The sequence below is a fragment of the Lycium ferocissimum genome, chromosome 6 (assembly GCF_029784015.1).
Source record: "Lycium ferocissimum isolate CSIRO_LF1 chromosome 6, AGI_CSIRO_Lferr_CH_V1, whole genome shotgun sequence".
NCBI classification, from domain to species: domain Eukaryota; kingdom Viridiplantae; phylum Streptophyta; class Magnoliopsida; order Solanales; family Solanaceae; genus Lycium; species Lycium ferocissimum.
The window spans coordinates 65,462,527-65,483,157 of NC_081347.1; the positions used below are offsets into that span (position 1 = coordinate 65,462,527).

Here is a 20,631-nt window from a genome sequence, read left to right on the forward strand (position 1 = left end):
ACATATCCTATGATGATTGGCATGATACTTGAATGAGAGGTTATACATATCCTATGGTGATTGGCATCATACTTGAATAATCAAATTTTTATTTTCGAGTTCAAAATGCCAAGATGAAAAATCATTGGTGGTGATAGTGCGAGTCATTGCTCAATGAAGAATGGTTACATTGATGTAGAAAATAGAAAACGCAGAGCATTGCCCAATGAAGAATGGTTACATTGATGTAGAAAATAGAAAACACAGATAAATGTATCACCGATATAGATGATACCCATTAGCTGAAGTTGGTAATTGAACTAAAGTAATACCCATCGTTTAACTGAAAGTCATGAACGTTAAGGTGAATAAGATGTGAACTAAAATTAGAATAAACCAATAAACGAGGGATCAAAATCGTTAGTTTTCAAAAAATTAATTTCATTTATTTTGAGTTACGGGCTTATTGTGATGTACACATCAATTTGCCGCCGCCTCAAATGTTTCATTAGATACTCAGTACATCCCATAAAGGTATTGGATAACCTTGCCCACCGCGATTTAAGCACAATACACGTACCGATTAACTCTATATTCCAAGACCTAGATATATAAGATGAAACCCCTTACTATTTTTTGTCTCAATTTTTGGAATTTGAATCTCTAGAAAATCTTAGCCATTTTAATAACCATTAAATTATTGGCACACTTTTTAGTGTTTTAATAAGAAAAATATATTTATAATTTATCTCAAAGTTCGACGCAACCAAGCCAATGACTTGTAATATCACAATGTTATTGTTTCATTCTTCATTCTTGTTTACAAATTAAACTCTTAGAATTTTACATGTTTTATGAATATGATTTGGTGAATTTTATTAAATTGGAAGGGATAATGAAATGTTGCATTGATAGGACGTGTATTGGCGAGCACACAAATTTACAAGTTAATTATGATATGGCTTATGTTGGATTAATGGGCAAAAAATATCTTTAGCGTTTGTGATTTATCTTTTATACATATATATATATATATGTCATTCGTTGACTTATTCCCTCATAAATGCCCTCGATGTTATGTTTTATTCGAATATTATCATGAAAAATTAGAAAAGTTCATATATGCCTTTTGCACTAACGGCGATCCATACAATGGTATACTTGGACCTTTTAATTATTCAAGAATATTCAAATATTTTCAATTACTCAAGAATATACTTCAAATTATTATGAACTATATTTGCAAAGACAACACACACACATTTAAAAATGTGACTCTTGACATTTTTTTTAATAGATAAAATTTATCTTTTCATTTTATTTTATAGTATGTCTTAATTTAATCTTACGAAATTTTAAAAGGTAAAAAATTTAATTTAAATTTTAAATTAAAGTTATGTATGATATATATATATATATATATATATATATATATATATATATATATATATATATATATTTTAATGTATGATATATTAAGATACATATATATATATATATATATATATATATATATATATATATATATATATATATATTTTAAATATGCAAGGCAACATTTTATTTTTGAAACAAATTAAAAAGGAAGTAACACACATAAATTAAAATTAAAATAGATAATAAGAAAGAGAAAGAGAAGAAACTTTGGAAGCCTGAGAGGGGAGTACTTTCAATTAGACTATTAGGGGTCGTCTGGTATGATGGATAAGTAAAAATAGTCCTGAAATAAAAATTAAGTATCATCTTATTCCATGTTTGGTTGGGATAAAATTACGGGATAACTAATCCCAGGATTAGTTATCCCGGTACTGTAGTGTTAGATTAGTTATCCCGGGATAACTTGTTCCTCAACCAAACCAGATTTGACTACACCGAGGGATCAATAGGAGCCAGCAACTATACGTGAATGGCCCGGGTAAGGGTGAAACAAATGAGTTTTTAAACGAATCATGTATTCAAAATTGGATAGGTCGCTTGATTATGAGGTTGCAAAGTGTCCCTCATCAAAATTAAGAATAAATTTCTGCGAAAGGGTAACATTCCAAAAGTATAAGACGAGAGGTATATTTCGTCAAAATTAAGAGTAAATTTGTGCCAACACATAACAAAAGTGTATGTTTGGACGGAAAGTATAGCAATATTTGTAAATTTGTGCCAAAATATAAAGAAAAAAAGTATTTTTGGACCGAAAATATAACAAGAGAGGTCTATTTCATCAAAATTAAGAGTAAAACAAGATGGGTATATTCGGATCGAAAGTATAAAGTAGGGTATATTTAAACTATTTTTGATAGTACAGGGTTATATTTATAGCCCTTTTCCGTTTTCGTAATTGATTTGACTACGCTGACGGATCAATAAATGGCTCTGGTGAGAACTCTTCCTTCCTTCGAATCACATTTTCATTATTCAAAGCTGAATTTGGTACTCTCTTTTTTCTTTTTATCTAAATATTCGAATATTTGCTCAATTAGTAAATTCGCCAATTCATTTGCAAATCTCAGAATTGTTTTACTTATAGAATATGCTGCAGTTAAGATTACTTTTCACGATTTCTAGTTAGTCAGTTAAGCATTGTGTGCAAATTTAGTATAAATATAAATTTTTAGCTGAATACATCGATAACCCCTTAAACTTGTCAGTATATTTTATTTAAACAGTGGAACTATGGTATATGTTACAATTAAACACCTGAAGATATAATAAAGTGTTCCTACTAGATACTTCTGTCTTAAATTTTGGAAAACTTTTACGCGCAGAGGCGTATCCCCTGCCTGGTGGTGGAGTCGGGATTTTTAGTGGGTTAAAAATATAAAAGAAAGAAGAAACGAGGAAGCCAAGGGGTTCAACATCTATTATTTATACATAAAAATAATTTTAACCTTGTGTATACGTGGTAATTTTTTGCCGAAGGAGGTTCGGGTGAACACCCTGGGCACCGCTTGGCTCCGCCCCTGATGTAGCCTTGTAGTTTGGGGTTCAATTGAACCCCAAACTTTCGACACGAGTATAAATTTATGTGTAAAAGAATACTAAAATTGTAATAAATGGTAGATATGAACCCGTGACTTTAAAAATATAATTGATTCAGTGCTAAAATCTTAAAATTGAACCCATAGAGTTTAAATCCTAAATCCGCCTATGTTTACGCGTGTTCTCAAGTTTCCATTACGTAGTCACCTAAAATATATCACCTTCTTTGATTAAACATAGCAACATCAATTGAAACAGGAGTGAGGTTTTAGGGATTATTGAGGCTAATGCGTATTATTAAAAGGAACTGACATATGTTAAGTGGTTGAACTTATCTACATAATGGGCGCTAGAAAACACGCGCAAAAACTTTTTTAAAACTTTAGCCGGAAGTGTATAATACAGACACATTATCACGTGTTTAGGTGATCAGTTGGAACGGCCAGGCATAGCAATCAGAGGCATAGCACATAGTATGTTGGAAGGTTCTTATAAAAGGAAAAACCAACTAAAGGCCTTTCATAGTCTCCAACTGAAAATTTCTCTCGATCACTCTCTAACAGCCTTACCTCTTAGATGACCCAAGCAAGTCATTAAGCTATTGGATGGATCCTCCTAACTGTAGTTACTTAAGGTAGAGTAGACGCGCTGTTCAAGTTGAGTTTCCTTATTGTCCCTTCCAAGACATCCTTTCTAACTTCCCTATTTCCAAAGGAAGAAAGAAAGGTCGAAAGCTCTCTTTCGAGAGCCTCTTTTGTTGGGCTCGGCAATTCACGTATCGCTTGATACGGACGACTTCTATTTTTTCGATTGCTCGTTCGAGAACTACGATCTTTAGCTCTGGAACTGAATCATTTCCTTGTATCTGAGAAGAACTTCCGGGAAGGAGAAGGTAGGAATCCCTTATACGGAACAATAATTTCTTTTTTTCATTTCCACGATAGACTTCAGCTAATAAAATCAAGTCGGTCACTACTGAGACAGTTCATAAAAGTCGTTTCAGGTTCCCTCAAAATGGAATATTACCTCAGCTCAAAGGTTTTTTACTCAGATATTTCTTATCAAAGCGAGGGGAGTCTGTAAACTCAAATGGTCTGAGAGTTGCCTTTGGCTTGTTCGAATGTCTAAATGAAATTTATTTGCAAGTTTAAGGGGCTATGACGTATCCGGGCCTAAATTTTTTCTTCAAAGGGTGTTCAAGACTTAATGAGCCCGTGTTCCTTGTCTGATTGTTTATGTAGCTAGTTGAAATTTGCTGCTGTTTTTGCTTTATTTTCTCTTTTTGTCCCCAGCTTTCTTGTAGACTCAATTGCAAGGCTAAGAGAGTACATAAATGTGATTTAAATCATATATAATCTTATAGAGTTGATACTGCTGATCTTTCTGAATTGTGAGAGACGAAAAGAAGTAGAGCAGCTGCAGACAAACTTATTAGCCTTTGTGTTCTATAAGCAGCTGCAGACAAACTTATTAGCCTTTGTGTTCTATAAGCAAATAAGATCTATGGTGTGGTTTAGTAGGTAACAGAAGTAGCAGTTTAAGAAAAGCTGTATATTTTCTAGAAAGGTTTAGCATTTTCAAGAGTTTGCACAGATGAAACAACTCAGAAGAAGAATTTTATAGATTAGGTGTCAAGTTACAATCTTCAGAAAAAGAGACACAACTTTGAAAATCTTAACATTTCTCTCTCTTTTTTTTTTTTTTTATAATTGTGGTGTCCGGGTCAACTTGTGCACACCTCGACTAGACCGGGTATCTGCTACCGAAAATGTCTTTGAAGTAATGTCTTTGAAGTAATATATATATATTTTAAGACTTACTCTTTTGTGCTTACCATAGAGATATATATATATATATATATATATATATATATATATATATATATATATATATATATATTTTAAATATGGTTTGGGCATGTGAAGAGGAGGGACACTGGAAGCCTGAGATGCCCAAAGGCGTCGGAGGTGCAAAAATAGTCTTGAGATAAAAAAATAGTCCTGGTTGGCTATGGACGGTTTCGGGGGTAGAGGGGTAGGCCTGGGGGCGAACTATGGGGGAGAGGTGATTAGACATGACATGGCGCAATTTCAACTTACCGAGGACTTGATCGTAGATAGGATGTTGTGGAGGACTCGCATTAGGATAGAAGGTATGTTTGGAGGAGGTAGTCTCGCTTATTCTAACGTCTATTTCCTAAGAGTCGTAGTTTTGCTCATTCGTTTAGTGCCATTTGATTTCCGCCTATATTTGTTGGGTCTTGTATTTTCTTCAAAGCGATTGCCCTATTTATCTATTGGTAGCTCGGTAAATTCCCTCATTTCCTCCCGCATACTATTTTATCATGACTTTCTCGCTTTTGTTATTCCTCGTTTTCATATTGTTTTGATATGCTTATCCCTATCTGACCTTTTTGTCTTGTTCTCTCTCGAGCCGAGGGTCTTTCGGAACAACCTCCCTACCTTTCAATACGGTAATTTTTTGGAGTAAGGTCCGCGCACACTCTCCGCCTCCCCGCACCCCACATTGTGTGGACCGTAATAAATGGGTATGTTGTTGTACTCTTTTGTGCTTACCAATACCCATTTCAGATGGACTTTCCCTATCACGTAGCTCAAAGTTTATGATGATTGAAAGAGAATTCATTTTCTCCTTTTGTTTATTTTTATAGGGTGCATTTTGAGGAAGGTGAATGCTCAAAGTCATCATTCTTTTTACTGGACAACTATATCTTGAGCTGATGGAAATTGTGTCCCTTTACCACTACGTATAAGTTGGTTCAAGCTGATTGAGTTGTTTTTGGGATATCTTTTAGCTTGAATGTTCTGAGTGCCCTCCACTTTTGTCGACTGAGTATCTTTAACTGTACAGGAATTTCATCTGCTAGATGTAATTCTGCAAAAGCAAAACAAAAGAAATAATGGATGATCGGACTGTTCTTGACAAGGGTGGAAAAAGGCAGTTGCCTGGGTGGATGTTTGCTACGTCTGCTGCTGATCAATTAAAGGAAAAAGTCCAGACTGATCATGTAGACAATAATGATAATACAGAGGAGAAGATTGTTACCAAGAGGCGGAAAAACAGAAAGATTACAGATAAAAAGGAAGCATTCACTGAGGAGTCAACTACTCAGATTCCAATATGTCAAACAACAAAAAGAAGCAGAAGAAAGTTAAACCTACCAAATGATGATTGTAATGATGAATGCGGTTTAACGGGGAGTGAATGTGACAGGATGAAGGTAAATTGTGATGGACCGTTGCCTATGTTGAGGAGACAGAAACAGAAAACGAAGAATTCCAAGATTGAGGAAGGTGCTGAGATGGAAGAGACAATAACAGAAGCAAGTGATAAAAGTGGCTTAAGGAAGAGAAAACACAGCAGGGTGAAGGAAAATTCTAATGAAGCTGGCCCTAGTTCAAGGAGGCAGAAACAGAAAGCAAAGAATTCTAGGAATGGGAATTGCGCTGATGTTGAAGAGTCAACACCAAAAACAGATGATGAGGATTTGACTGTTGAAGATCTAATGAGCATAGCAGAAGAGGTGATCTGCTAAGTTCTCTTGACATCTCCTAAACAATTCTTCAACTTTACCATCTGAAAGTAATGATCACATTTGGCTTAGAAATGCGGTATCTCAGATATATTTACTGTTCATTTTTGCAGTATGCTGGTGATGATGATGAAGATTTGACCGTAGAAGATTTAATGAGCATAGCTAAAGAGGTGATTATTGATATCTAAATTATATTAATTTTGAAACATCTGAATCGTTTAATAAAGCTATACTGCTATTTAAAATGAAAGGTACGATTTCGCTGTCTATTTGAATTAAGGAAAGTAGGTTATTAATTTGTGGCATCTCATTTGAGTGAACTGTGAAAAATATATATTATCTCAATGTGTTTGTTATTTGGTATAAAAAATTTGCTAGTTTTAATTCTGTAGTAAATATGGGACCTATTGGTTGTAATTGTATTTTTTCTATCCGGGCAGTATGTGAATGAGAGCGAGCAAGCTGCATCAAGCAAAGAAAAAAGTGGTCCAATGGAGGATGCTATTTCCATGTCATTAGGCTCGTTAAGTGACATTGAAGTTGACAATCAATCGTTGAGAAGAGAAACAAATTTTGATAGTATTTCAATTCAAGAGAGAACAATTGGTGATGCTCCTCCTAAGGTTAAGATGTCCGAGAATCCTACCCAAGACATGTTAGATTTGTTTTTGGGCCCCCTATTAAAGAAAACTCACGAGGAGAAGAGAGTTGAACAAGTTAGAGAAGAAATGAATTTTGCTTGTGATCTAAACAAGAATAAACAAAGTGATCCTTCTGGGGATCGGCCAGTTGTTGTAAAGAAGAAGAGCAGTCTCAAGGACAAGGTAGCTCTGCTTCTTGACTAATAGTTGTAATCCTAGTTAGGTAGACGATTTGGAAGAATAAATTTAGTTGATAGCTGAATTCAATTTATTCACCAAGCATTTACTTGTCTGCTTATAAATCCCATCTGAGATTTTCTTTATTGTAGATTCTTCATAGTAGTTTTTTCGTTATCTCATCATTGTACAGTAATTATAAGAACTTGATATCCAGTTATACAAAGGGATAATTTTTCCACGGAAGTGAATGGATTTAGAGAAAGATTCTTCAGTAGCTGTGTATTATTTTTGTCCATCTATACCAAAATGTTATGTCCCTATTAGCTAGGGGACTGAATTTCACATTCTTGATGCTGCTGATGGAGATCTTTCATCTGAAAAATATATTGAATATCGAAATTTCTATTTATCAATGTGATAAAAAATCATACTGAATCTTTAGACACGCACGCATGTTGTGATTTGTTATGTTGTTGTTCTAAAGTTTCATTTATAAGTAGGTGGCCTTCTGGGTATTTTACTATAGTTGACATATGATTGGAAAACGAATGAAATAGCAAGTTTTGATGATCGGATTCAATTGGTGTTATTAGATGTATATGAGTGGCTTAGTCTACCTTATGATTGCTTGATTTTATACATCTCTTGGTTGACTAATTCGAAATATATAGCTTTAGTTTTTTATTTTGTTGTAGAGGTTTTGTGGTCAAGTACTACTTTTCATGTGACCTATGATTAGAAAGTGTAAGAACTCGTATGGGTCTAAATGATGAAGTAGAAATTCAAGGAGTCTAAATGATATAGTTAGAACCCTACCAAACCTAAAAGTCGTATCTAAGTGGAGAAAGATAGAGGTAAGGGTATGTTATCCATCGAATTTCAGATCGTACGTTAGCTGGCTCTCATAGATTTCTCAATTATAAAAAAGTAAAGAGTCTAAATAATATGGATGACAAAGCGTAACTTTTATCTCTATTCACCAAATTGAGAACAATAGTAATCAACATACAGAAGTAATCTTTATATCTCTCTACGCGGTCGCGCCGATGGCATAACGTCTGTATTCCCTCTTCCCCTCTGAAACAAAAAGAAGCAATCTCTCTTCTACCTTAACTTTAGAATTACATAGGTGAATTGATCTACACATATATACGTACGAATGAAATAGAACACAAAATTTATCTTGTATCAACTCCCTCAAATTTGAAGTTCTCTTTCAGGATCTAGGACTAGTGAGTACGATATGCAATTTTTTTTTTCTGTGCTATTATATGTGCTAATTCCTATAGAAGAAATCTCGAGAGACCTACTTTGTGGCCAATCAATTTGACATCTTGTTGAATCTGATATCTGTATTCTCCAAAGGTGAATTTCTTATAGACAGAGGGCTCTTTGCAGCTTCCAATTAAAGAATCATAAGAAGGACAAAGGAAATAAGCGATTGAGAATCTCTCCATTTTCCCATTAGCCATCACTTTGTGTTCCACACTTTTATACACATCATTGCTCCAAGCCTGCATTTATTTTACATTGACAATCATCAAATTTATTTCTCCATAATGCAAAGTAGAACAAAAGCAGTAGGAAGACTTAGAGGCCGATTCAGGATTTGGACATTAACGATTTGAGTTTGGGATTTTAACACAATATATTTGATTTTACAAGGTTCCAAATCTATAATTTCGACTTATTTAGTAGATTTTTAACACATATATAGGGTTCGAATGAGCCTATAAGATGAATGCTAGATTCGCCCCTGAGCAGGTTACTACGACTACTACAACTACATATCCATCTTAGCTAATGTTTCATTTTTCCTAAAGGAGAAAAAAGAAAGACCTTCTCTGATATTGGTGACGTTTGAGTCAGATTGCGTCCAATTTTAATTATTTTACTAATGAAATGCATAAACTTGTTAATGACTTGGAGATTAGCCACCAATCAAAGAGAAAATGAGTGTTTCATCATAGGCAAGTATGGACAAATGAGTAGTGTTATTTTTATCGATGGAGAAGGAACTAACTTTGGTGGGTACAATACTTGGACCAATATAACATGCCAAAATTTATTTTTTAAATTAGTTGATAATCAAAATAATAAACACATACCTTGCATTTTACTGGATTAATATTTTTAAATAATGACAATGAGACCATAATAAGTGACTCTGGCAATTGGAGACAAAACTTAGTGAAAAAGAAATTGGACCTGTGGACGTTGGTTTCACCATTTCTTGATCAATCAAAAACATTTATAAAGAAATTGGACTTGGATTATTTATATAAAGTTGATAATGACATTTTCTTCTGTTTCTTGTAATTTTCAAATACGAAAGTTTTACTATTCAGAAACAATAGAATTGATGTTCAAAATCAATCCAAAAATTAGAAAATTTGACCCTGATATTTATAATACTTTTGCTTTTTTTGTGATAGAGGAATAACATGTTACTGAAATAAAAGTTATTATTTGCAAAAAGAACTTATTTTTGGAAAATGGAATTTTTTCAAACTTAGTGTTTTTTTTTTTTTTTTTTGGTTGGAAGATATTGATTTTTTTAGAAGATGAAGAAATGATGATCTTTTTTTTTCTTTCACTCGCAAAATACTCACATTTATTTTTAAAAAGCAACTACACGAACATACATTTTTTTTTAACAAACCAAGCAAGAGAGGAAAAACCAATTAGACGTTTCTTTTCTTTCTTTTCGTTATCATTTCTCTCTCACTCATGACCTACGAACCAGGAAAAAAATAGTATCTGAAGTCGAAGTCGAAAAAACTATTCAGAGTCATTATCACTTGTCATTTTCTCTCCATTAATTTCCAAAAACAATAGTAATAACCATATAAAAGTGAGAAAAAAAAAAAAAGGGAAAAAGTGTACCTGAAAAAGATCTCCAATGTTGACAATAAGTGCATTTTGGTTAGGCTTGACAGCTACCCATTTGTTGTCTTTCATTAGCTGAAGTCCACCAACTTCATCTTGATGAAGAATTGTTAAGAAATCACTATCTGTGTGTGGCACTAATCCAAATATTTCTTGAGAAATTTGACATTTTGGATAGTGATTTAATCTAAGGAAACATGAACTCTCATTGCATATTTCTTTGATGTGACTATCTCTGTGGCCTAAGTTTCTTACAAGAACTCCAGCAAGTGATTTGGCTAGATTTTGCATTGCATTTGCATATTCCACCATCACTTCCCTATAACAAAGTTAAATTTTATGTTAGGATAGGCCAATTTGAAAGCAAGCTTAAAAATAAATTGGGAGGTCATTCATTCGTAACAGAAAAAGAGCCCATTAACTCGTTTCTGAAAAGGCAGGGGACTCTCTATCTTTAAGATAATGTTTTTTCCATTCTTAAAAGCCCTCTTTCCTAGATAATCAATAGTATTCCTCTCGTTAGCTATTCTAAACTAAGCGGGAGAGGGGATCTTTATACCAATAACCGGCCAGAATGACTGTTAACTTTTCATAGCCAATATAGATAGATTATACACGGTACGTTTTATATATATATATACATATTTTTTTTATACTTCTGCTGGCTATATATTTTTAGTTTAAGCGGTTGGATATGGATGGCTATTTAGGTTAATTTTCTTTGTGGTTGGGGGTGGGGGGAGGGGGGGTGGTGGGAAGGGAGTAAGTTACGTGAAAAAACATGATACAAGGTTTGTTTTCAAATCACACTACAGGGTCCATGTCCTTTTCTATCAAATTATCTGAAAAAATATGATGTAGTAAAGTGAACTTTAAGTTGAAATATACAGGGGTAAATGATAACATGTTAAAGGAATAAAAGAAACGGCATATACACAATTTTATATAGAAGATTCTGTTTTATTATGGTAGACTATCACACCAGTAGATATATATATATATTCCAACAATATATTCTCTCTCTCATACATATATAATTTGCACGTGCAGGTTTGATGACAAAATGTTACAATAACAAATTTATTTCTTTTAATGTGGAAAAAGGAGGAGTAAGGTAAACTACCTAAGCTTGTTTCAGAAGCCATCCTTCCTCCATAAACACACATTACTACAATAAATCAATTCTAATTTCAACGCGTTTATTCTTAATTCTGAATTTGCCTCTACGCATTTCATTACACAAATAATCAAGCTAGATATTAAAAAAAAAAAGAGCTAGATATATAAATGATAAAACCTCTATTTATTTAAGTTATATAATACAGTTTTATATAAAAAGAATTTACACCATCCGGTCACCTGAACCTGTTAGAGGCTTAGAGCAAGTAATCGATTTGTCTTAATTTTCAAATCTCATATATTTAGGAGACTTACATGTAGATATTATTTAAATGACCTGATAGTATTTTTTTATTTTTTTATTTTTATACTGACAGTGTATATATATAGCTTAAAACTCTTTAATTAATTGATATATAGATAGTAGTACCTCAAAGTTGTGAACTCTCCATAACAAGCAGCTTCTGAAATCTTTGTCAAAGGGATATGAAAAGCTTCTGACCAAGAAAATTGTTTTGGACAAGTAGCTGTTGAATTCCCCCATCTATAAGAATTATTTAAAATTCCACAACTAGCTTTCATCTCAAAAGGTGCTTTAAACAATTTCATTTGTTCTCTTCTCATTTTTCTAAGTAATTCAAGACTCACACCATGGTTCACAACTTGGAAAAAACCCCATTCAGAAGAAGCCTTTGAAATGGCGTCTTCGCATCTGATCTTTTCTCTCTCATCTTCACTTGTCAGACCATTCAGGTCTATCAATGGAAGTTCACACTCTTCCATCAGTACTTTTTCAGCGCTGAGGTTTGCTCCACCATCATTATGACTGTTTTGTCGTCGCGAAAGCTTAGAGTAGTCATGTAGGAGAGGAGGATTCCAAGACTCTATCATCATGGCTTTAGAAATATGTAACAACTAATTAAGTTGTGTGATCAAATTAAACAAGAAAAATGAGAAGGGAAGAAGAATTGGGAGTTGAGGAAAAGAGTATACATGCGGTATTTATATGGCTAAGGAGAGGGAGAGGAAAAAGAAAGGAAAGTGTGGAAGGTGGCAAGAGACAAAAGACCGCATGGGGCAAAAACAAGGAAAATTAAACCTACCAAATTCTTGACAATTGTCACAATGAGAATGTATCTTCTTGAAATTGACCCCCCCACACCCTTTTGTTTCTTAATAACCGTAGGTTGTGAGCACCTTAACTAGTTCTGAAGATATTTAACATTTTTATCAGTGTAAATATCGTCATACCCGATAACTCAGTCCACCGTGCACAGATGAGAGTAATTTTTGTGTCCCATGAATTTTGAAAATGAAATTGAGTTTTTCATCATATAGGACTAATGCTAAACATTCACAAGCCAACATTTTTTCTTTTAAAAATATTCAAAAGTTTGAGAAAACAATTTTTGTCCAGAATATTGCGGTGCCTAAATATATTCCGTAGAGAGGAATTTTATAGAAGAAATACTTTTCTATATATGTGGAAAGATGAAAAAGAGAAGTGTCAGATTCAAGATAATTTGAATTTCCCCACAACTAGGAAATATAATAACTTAAATTCCTGATTATACATGTTAACGAAGAATATTGTCGTTGACTTTGTCGAGAAGAGAAGTTTTGACTTTTGAGGCATTTATTTGAACCGTTGATAGTGAATTTTGCATTTAGAAGGATTTGGATTCTGTCTGCTAATGGTTGTAAAAAAGTGAGAACGAAAATCCACATAAATTAAACCCTTTGTGACAACTTCCTTTTTTTCCGGTTTAACCATTAGGATCCATGACACATATTGTCTATTTTGACTCAATACACTTCACAAATTTGTCCTTCAGGATATGCCATCATCGAGTTCAAAATCACATGTAACATGTGAACGCAAGTTATTCCATATAAAGTATAAAACTCTCCACTTTACTCTCTCATTAGATGTGAGATTCAACTTATGTGTTATGCATACCCTTTCTTCAAAAGTTAGACACTCTATAAGCCTGCCAATATTTTTGACCCACCCTTATCGTCGGCTCGGTCTGTGGCATGAATGTCACACATTGGTCTGTGTATTAATTCGAATTCGCGCTAAGTAAAACTGTTGAAGGGTAAAATATTCTTGACCAAAAGATTTTTATTTTCAGAGTTCAAACATGAGACCTAATTATAAACTTAAAATATCTCAACATCTCCCCAAATCCTTCGGTCATTCTATGATAATAATGTGAATGCTAATTAGCGTGTTCATGAAATATTGCTGTCATATTGTGCAGCTGTTTGTGCTCTGTATTCTTTTGGATCGTCAGAAACGAAAATTTTAGTGTTTGATGAAAAAGTCAGTCACACGTACGGCTGAATATTAAAGTAAATAAAAACAGTCAATTTCCAGTATGAAAATAAATTTGCTTTTTATTTCCTTTTGACTCATACATAAATATAGTTGAGACAAAAAGACATCGCGTAATCAGGAAAGTTAAACTTTCTCTGTCGTAATTTGAATGTTTTGTTATATAAAGTCAAAAGTTAAGTTGAACATTGTCTAGTAAAATCGTAAAACACGTTAATCTTTTTTGAATGAGAATTGTATATTTTAAGTTACCTGACAAAAAAGTGTGCCAATTTTGATTAGTTTCTTTTTATTGTTGTAAAAAGCAAAGTATGGAAATATCGGTGAACTTTCTCGAGCAAGAGATGTCAGATTCAAAAGAATTTTCACAACTATGAAGTGCTATAATAATGTAAACTAATTCCTTATAATAATGTAAATTAATTCCTTAGTGCTAAGAAACTAATTACCTAAATCTTTGACTTTGCGGAGAAGAAAAATATTGAAGGCACTTAGTTTTGAATCGTTGATAGAGAAAAGGAGTTTGTTTCAGTGTGTGCTAGTAGAGTAGTAGTTATAGAAAATGGGAAACGAAACCCCACAAAAACAACACCAAGGAGTGTGAAAGAATGGTTAGAATCCGTGAATTCTTATGCAAAAGTCTCGAATTTGAATCCAGAAAATATTGAAACTCTTGAAATAGAGAGCGGTTTACTCCTTATAGTGGATCTAATCGTTGTGAATTCAGAATAATTGAAATCCGTTCATTCTTAAGCAAAGATCTTGAGTTTGAATTTGAAAATGGGGAACCTTTTGGGATAGGGACCGTTTCACTCATTTAATAAACTACTCATTGTGAATTCAGGATGGTTGAAATCCATGTACTTGTGCAAAAATCCAGAGTTTGAATCCGGAAAATGGATAACCTCTTGGTATAGGAAGTGTTTCACCCGTTCAGTGGATCTATTAGTTGTCAATTCAGGATGTTTAAAATCCTTACATTTTTAGTTAAGGTCTCGGGTTTGAGCTCAAAAAATGGAAAATCTCTTGGCATATAGAGTGTTTTTACCTTTTTAGTGGATCTATTAGGTCGCGGTAAATTCAAATTAATCGGGCTAGTGATTTACCGAATACTTGAACCCGAGAAAAGAATATGAAGCAAAAGAAAACCCCCACATAAAACTGGTCGTTGATGAAGCAAAAGAAAACCCCCACATAAAACTGGTCGTTGTGTTGCTGGTTAAGAAGTAAGTTATTCATGTATTAAAATCATTATAGTTAATAAGTATCATTTTTGGTAGCATTTTAATTGTGTTTACAAAATTCGGCACATTAAATTAATACAATGTTTGGTTACCAGTTTAATTACAATCCCACGTAACTAATTAATACATGTACTATAAGTTATGAGAGAATCTATATATTATTTTATACAAAATAAAAAAGAAGAAGAAATAATTAATACATGAATAACTAAACCCTACATAACTGATCTTTATATAGTTATGCATAACTTTAACACGCAACCAAACGACCCATGCATGAACAATGGCGGATCCAGAATTTTCATTCAGGGAGTTAAAAAAAAACAATAAAAGCTAACCATAAAAAATGATGTTGTCGATGGGAATCGAACCTAGGATACTAGAGACAATTTTGAACACCCTGGACCGCTTGAGCTAATCTTTTGCATTTGTTTAGGGTATTCAAAAGTTAATATATGTAAATAAATATAAAATGATCTACCCTATATATACACTGTAATTTTTTTGCCCCGCCCACTATGTGTGCAGTTTGTGTTTGTGCTTTGTAAGATGTTGGTTGTTAAAAACGATAATTCTAGAGTTTGATGAATAAGTCAGTCACACGTACTACAGCTGAATATTAAAGTAGAAGAAAACAGTCAATTTCTAGTATGAAAATATATAGTATCTGCTTTTTCGTTCTTGACTCATGCATAGTGGAGACGCAAAGAAGTCATCGCAGATTCAGGAAAAAATAAACTTTCTTTGTCGTAATTTGAATGTCTTGTTGTATAAATTCAAAGTTAAGTTGAAACACTGTCTAGAGGAAAATCCTAAGATCAGACAAGTTACAATTTTTAAAGTACCACATTAATATTTAAAAACTAGACAAAAAAAGATCAATTTTTAACGTGAAATTTGCTAGTCTTAAAGCAAATTAAACTTGGAAATCTCTGTGAACTTTCAGCATAAGAGAGGTGTATATTAGATGCAGAGTGTGTATAAAGATAAGTTTTAATTTATAGTATTTTTAGCATAATGGTAACTTCCTCTCATTCATGTAGATAAAATCATAAAACCTCAAACACAAATTAACACAATACTAATATTTACTCTTTTAATTATAAAAAAATCACTAAAAATAATAAGATTGCAATTGCTTTTATATTATTTAGACTTAAAATAACAACAAACTTTAGATCAACTGCCTTAAAATTTACCCATCCATGATATTTATATCAAACGATATCAACTTATTATAGTTGATGTCAAATGTAAGCAACCCAACGGTCAATCAATCATATGGTAATCTCTTCCCTCTTTATAAAGATAATATAAATCTTAGTACTTTTATTCAATATTTTTTTGAAGTAAAAATGATCAGAAATCTGCACTCAACAACAATGGCCGGGGTTTCAAAAGTTTGAAAGCCTAAATCCTTTGCTTTGATGGTTTGGTCCTTACTGTCTACCAAAGAACCACTTGAAGGGTTGTGATGAGATGAGATGAATGGGATCAGAGGGATGGAGATTTAGAATTTCAAGAATATGAGTTTCACCACTAAAAAAAAGGGAAAAAAAATAGAGTTATAATACGTAGGAATCAATCCCTATTCCTCTAAGTAAATAATTTAGCATTCAATCGAGTGTGCTATTCAATTTATTTAGAGCATGAGAGCCATCAAATAATATTGAATTATCAATTCTTAAAAATATACTATATACATAAGTACCTAGTTATCCGAAGAAATCATGAGTACACATGCACCATAAATTATCAGTTAAATCTATCACCGGATAGGATCTCGCCATCCTTAATAAAAAAAAGAACCGTGTTCGAGCTCTGTGTAGGAAAACAATCTTATTAAGGAGCGCTTTCACCTTAAATATGTTTTACACCGAACTAGCCGTGAGCCATTGTGAGTACCGAACATCGCTTGAGAGAAAAAAAAAAACTGCGTGAGGAGGAAGCAACCCACGAGGCAAAATATGGCTGAGCACATGCAGAAGGCACGGCCAGGTTCACTGCATGAGTGTGACATATGTTGGCCGACCATGCATGTCGAGGGCAAGACCTAGGCCTAGTGGCATATAGTAAAATATTTTACATCACAGTTTCACAATTCATTTTTTTTTTCAAGGTAGGAATATAGTTTAATCAGTGCCAGGATTAAATATTTGGCTGTTTAATCTAACATCCCTATTGTTTTGCTGGTGACTTTACAATGGTATAATTTAAGCCTACGGGCGGATAGCAATGTAATAAAAACGATTCTTTATTGCTTTGTCTCTTATGTTATAAGAAATGGCTTTAAAGTTTAGTCAAATTAACTTTTTAAAAGTGAAAAGTATAAACAAATTGAGATGGAGAGATTAATTTTTTGTATCTATCTGTACAATATATAATATTTTAGCAAACGAGCAACTAACACTCCTTGGGAAAGTGTGGCTTCACCCCTAATTCTTTTGTTAGACCTTCTAGCCGTTCAAGCTAGAGGACAGTTGACTCTCTTTCTTGTTTAACTATTCAAACTCTGAAATTAGTTGATTCGATTAATTTCAACCCACGCCATAAAAAATTTACAATTTAATGCTCCCTAATAAAGGAGATTTCACATCTAATTAAGAATAGAAATAATTTTACTATTTTAATATATCCCTGTCGGTGAGTAGAGTTGACTGAAGACACAAACTAATCAATTAACAAGTTAGTACTAATTATTAAAAGACTGCATGGATTGGACATTCCATGACTTAAAGCATGCGCCAGGCCATCTTAAGTGGCGCATATATAGTTAGTCCAATGAGACTTTATTCAAAATATATAAATTTGTTCTATGAAATTGCAATAAATATAGGAACTATCCTTCAACCTACATAAGAGGAGCATGACAAACTCAATTATTCAAAACATATTTTAAATGAAGCAATAATGATTTTTCAAATTTAGTTGCTGTGTGTCACTACTTATCTGACTGATCGATTTGATACATAAACATCACTAAAAAAGAATGGTATTTAAGATTGGTTGTTCTGTATTACAAGTTACAACCATTCATCAATCTTCCATAATTGATTGCTACAATTGAATTATCCGTTTCTCCTTAAAGTGCGCGTTGAATTATTCACGAGTTGACTCGATTCAATTGTGCTAGTTAATCAAATTTTATCTCAATAGATCTCACTGTTGAATGTAACCAATGTTTATTTGCCGTCCATCACTCAAGTATCAAAATCAAAAGGTGAAAATGCCGTCTCGTGACAAGAAGCAAAGATGTTGTTATTGTATGTCCAATTAACCACTTAGCTAGCAAACCATTGATCTATTTTTTGTTGTTTTTAATTTCTTCTTTTAATCAATCCCCGCGACTAAAAGAATAACAAGTTGGCATTTAAACAATATTTGAGTTGAAATATAAAAAAGTATTAGATAATTTGATTATTTTTTGGAAACCTCTAGACATGAGATTCAATTTAGCAAAAAGTTTGTATAAGTTAAAAATTTATGAGAGAAAATCAGTTGTTCACCTTGAATACGAAACTAGTAGTTACGTTTTTCCTATTTTGCATGTGCCTCTTTTCGCATGTCCTCTAGAGTTCAAGAACAACTTATTACTATCTTATTTGTCCTTTAAGCTCGTTTTCCGCTAAAAAGACAACACTTATGTTGTAATACATAAGAGAAATCACGACTAAGCAATTATGTTATTATTGACACCCAAAATTAGAAAACCATAATAGGAAATTCAACTGTAGGGGTCAGTATGATCATATTATGACCAGTTACAATTTTAAATAAAAGAAAATAATTTTATAAAAAATTTACATGTTCTATTTACAGATTTTTTAAATTTTTTTTTTTTTGTGTTATTTTTTATATATCTCCTGTAAAAATCATACTACAGAAGCATATTTTTACTCAAAGTTGCATGTGAAAATTGAAGAAGTTGACAAATAAATTTAGACAAGCAACAAAGTGAGGGCCGAGAAAAGCATCTGATGCTCCAAAGACTAAAAGATGGAAACAAGAAATAAACATTAGAGTTAATTACATGAAAATTGTCATCTCAACTTAATTAAGACTATTTAAAATTTGCATTCACGAGTGGAGCTGAAAAGAAATTTTATGTACCTTTGTATAAATTTAAGAACAATTATGGTCAAATACTGAATTAACGATAATTAAGAGCTAAGACATCATCATTAATCTCTGATTAAGGAAAGCCATCGTCTAAAGGTATTGATTCATTCTCAGGCCTAAAATATACTATGATCTCTAACTTTTCTCGTAGGGCGGCAAGAATAGGTACAAAGTTATGAATATTTAATATAGGGACCCTTTATGTCGTAATGAATATATTATACGTGTTATTTTATGTATTGTTACACTAACCGTTGATAAACAACCACTAACGGTTGTGACGGGATGGTAAGTACAGTCTCCATCATTAACTAGATGCCTCAGGTGGTGGCTAAGGAGCGCCTAATTCCCGTCGTAAGTGGGACATCATGCGGCAAATTTGGATTACTCAGAACCAAAACGGATGTTGGACACCTAGTGGAAAAGAAACTATTGATGGACATAAAAATTGTAAGTCTTGTTTCGAGCTGTTGGAGAGTCTGTCGAAAAAGAAAAAAATACTTTGAAGTGAAATATCTCGATCACGAGGGGTCAAATTTGATATTGAAATCAATACATACTTGTATATGAAGAGATACATGGAAGAAATGAAAGATAGAAAGAAACGTAAATGATAAAGCTCACACGAATATAATCATGTCGTCATGATTCTGGATCAATCCGTTGTATCTACATTATATTATATGCGATTCATATTCTAATCTTACTTTAAAAGCTTGATCAAAATAACTCTTAACTAAGAAGCAACATATTCCATTTGGCAAAGAATAATCTCTATTCTCTAATAAAATAGCCAAATATACAAATATAGTAAATCCACAAACATAATGTTACTATATATAAGGATAGGTTAGGGAGGAACCTACCACTTTCTAGGAACACCTTGTCATGTTCCCTTGAGAATACATTCCAATAGAATAGGCTATTTGAAAAATTGCATCCACGAGTGGAGCTAAAAGAGAACTTTATGAACTGGTTTGTATAATAACTAATATTTGTAGACAATTTTTTTTAACTATAATATTTATGAAGATGAGAGACAAAAACATCAGAATCTCATAACACATAAAGTCAATGTATGTCTAAACTTTAGCTTTATAGGGTTTCGATTTGAGGGCCCTAAATATATTACTTTGGGCGGCAAAAGGTACAAAGTTGTGCATGATATCATCTAGGTCCCCACTTTGCGAAAAGGAATCACAGGTTCTATTTTTTATATTTTTTTATGGTAGTTCTTCTGTTCCATATCATTGAGTTAGGTGCATCTTGTCATAGTTATAATTCATTTTTATTGTACTTACTTTTTTCCACCTTCCAATTTGAATATCTTATTTCTTTTTTTTGAATGTTGAATTTGATACCTTTTTTGCAAACCAATTTTAGTGATGTACCGCATGAGGCTGATTTGGAAGTGAGTCTTGGTACTCAACCAGCTGATTTCTTCAAATCTACCTAACAATACAATGCATGTAAAAATCAACAAAAAATCAAGAAATAAAGACATAAAATCATAAACACTGAATTGGATTGGATTATCCAAAATGGAAAGGAAACAAACCTAATTTGTCTGATTGGATTGAGGAATTTTCTTGA

The 20,631-nt window shown here is 32.8% G+C and overlaps 2 protein-coding genes across 4 annotated transcripts; one reads left to right on the forward strand and one right to left on the reverse strand.

The window, feature by feature from the left end:
- The first annotated feature begins 2,256 nt into the window (after positions 1-2,256).
- Positions 2,257-7,572, forward strand: LOC132060068 (uncharacterized). Of its 3 annotated transcripts, XM_059452936.1 has the most exons (5): positions 2,257-2,403; positions 5,624-5,719; positions 5,824-6,496; positions 6,619-6,678; positions 6,949-7,572. In XM_059452936.1, exons 3-5 carry the CDS (start codon positions 5,873-5,875, stop codon positions 7,351-7,353), a joined length of 1,089 nt encoding a protein of 362 aa, XP_059308919.1. In that variant the 5' UTR covers positions 2,257-2,403; positions 5,624-5,719; positions 5,824-5,872; the 3' UTR covers positions 7,354-7,572. The 3 variants fall into 3 exon arrangements, with proteins under 3 accessions (XP_059308919.1, XP_059308917.1, XP_059308918.1); XM_059452934.1 differs by having other exon boundaries at positions 5,624-6,496; XM_059452935.1 differs by having other exon boundaries at positions 2,291-2,349; positions 5,624-6,496.
- A 701-nt stretch (positions 7,573-8,273) lies between these two features.
- LOC132060069 (gibberellin 2-beta-dioxygenase 6-like) lies at positions 8,274-12,384 on the reverse strand. Its single transcript, XM_059452937.1, has 3 exons — positions 11,768-12,384; positions 10,216-10,537; positions 8,274-8,843 (listed from the first exon to the last, which is right to left on the reverse strand). The coding sequence occupies exons 1-3, from the start codon at positions 12,229-12,231 to the stop codon at positions 8,613-8,615; spliced, it is 1,017 nt and encodes a 338-aa protein (XP_059308920.1). The 5' UTR covers positions 12,232-12,384; the 3' UTR covers positions 8,274-8,612.
- Positions 12,385-20,631: the final 8,247 nt, after the last annotated feature.

What these genes read in the sequence shown, in the direction of transcription:
- LOC132060068 (XM_059452934.1), top strand. Translation starts at nt 5,873, where the DNA reads ATGGATGATCGGACTGTTCTTGACAAGGGTGGAAAAAGGCAGTTGCCT. An exon ending in TAATGAGCATAGCAGAAGAG is followed by an intron (nt 6,497 to 6,618) that starts GTGATCTGCTAA and finishes TCATTTTTGCAG; the next exon opens with TATGCTGGTGATGATGATGA. An exon ending in TAATGAGCATAGCTAAAGAG is followed by an intron (nt 6,679 to 6,948) that starts GTGATTATTGAT and finishes CTATCCGGGCAG; the next exon opens with TATGTGAATGAGAGCGAGCA.
- LOC132060069 (XM_059452937.1), bottom strand. Translation starts at nt 12,231, where the DNA reads ATGATGATAGAGTCTTGGAATCCTCCTCTCCTACATGACTACTCTAAG. An exon ending in GGAGAGTTCACAACTTTGAG is followed by an intron (nt 10,538 to 11,767) that starts GTACTACTATCT and finishes ACTTTGTTATAG; the next exon opens with GGAAGTGATGGTGGAATATG. An exon ending in ACATTGGAGATCTTTTTCAG is followed by an intron (nt 8,844 to 10,215) that starts GTACACTTTTTC and finishes AAATAAATGCAG; the next exon opens with GCTTGGAGCAATGATGTGTA.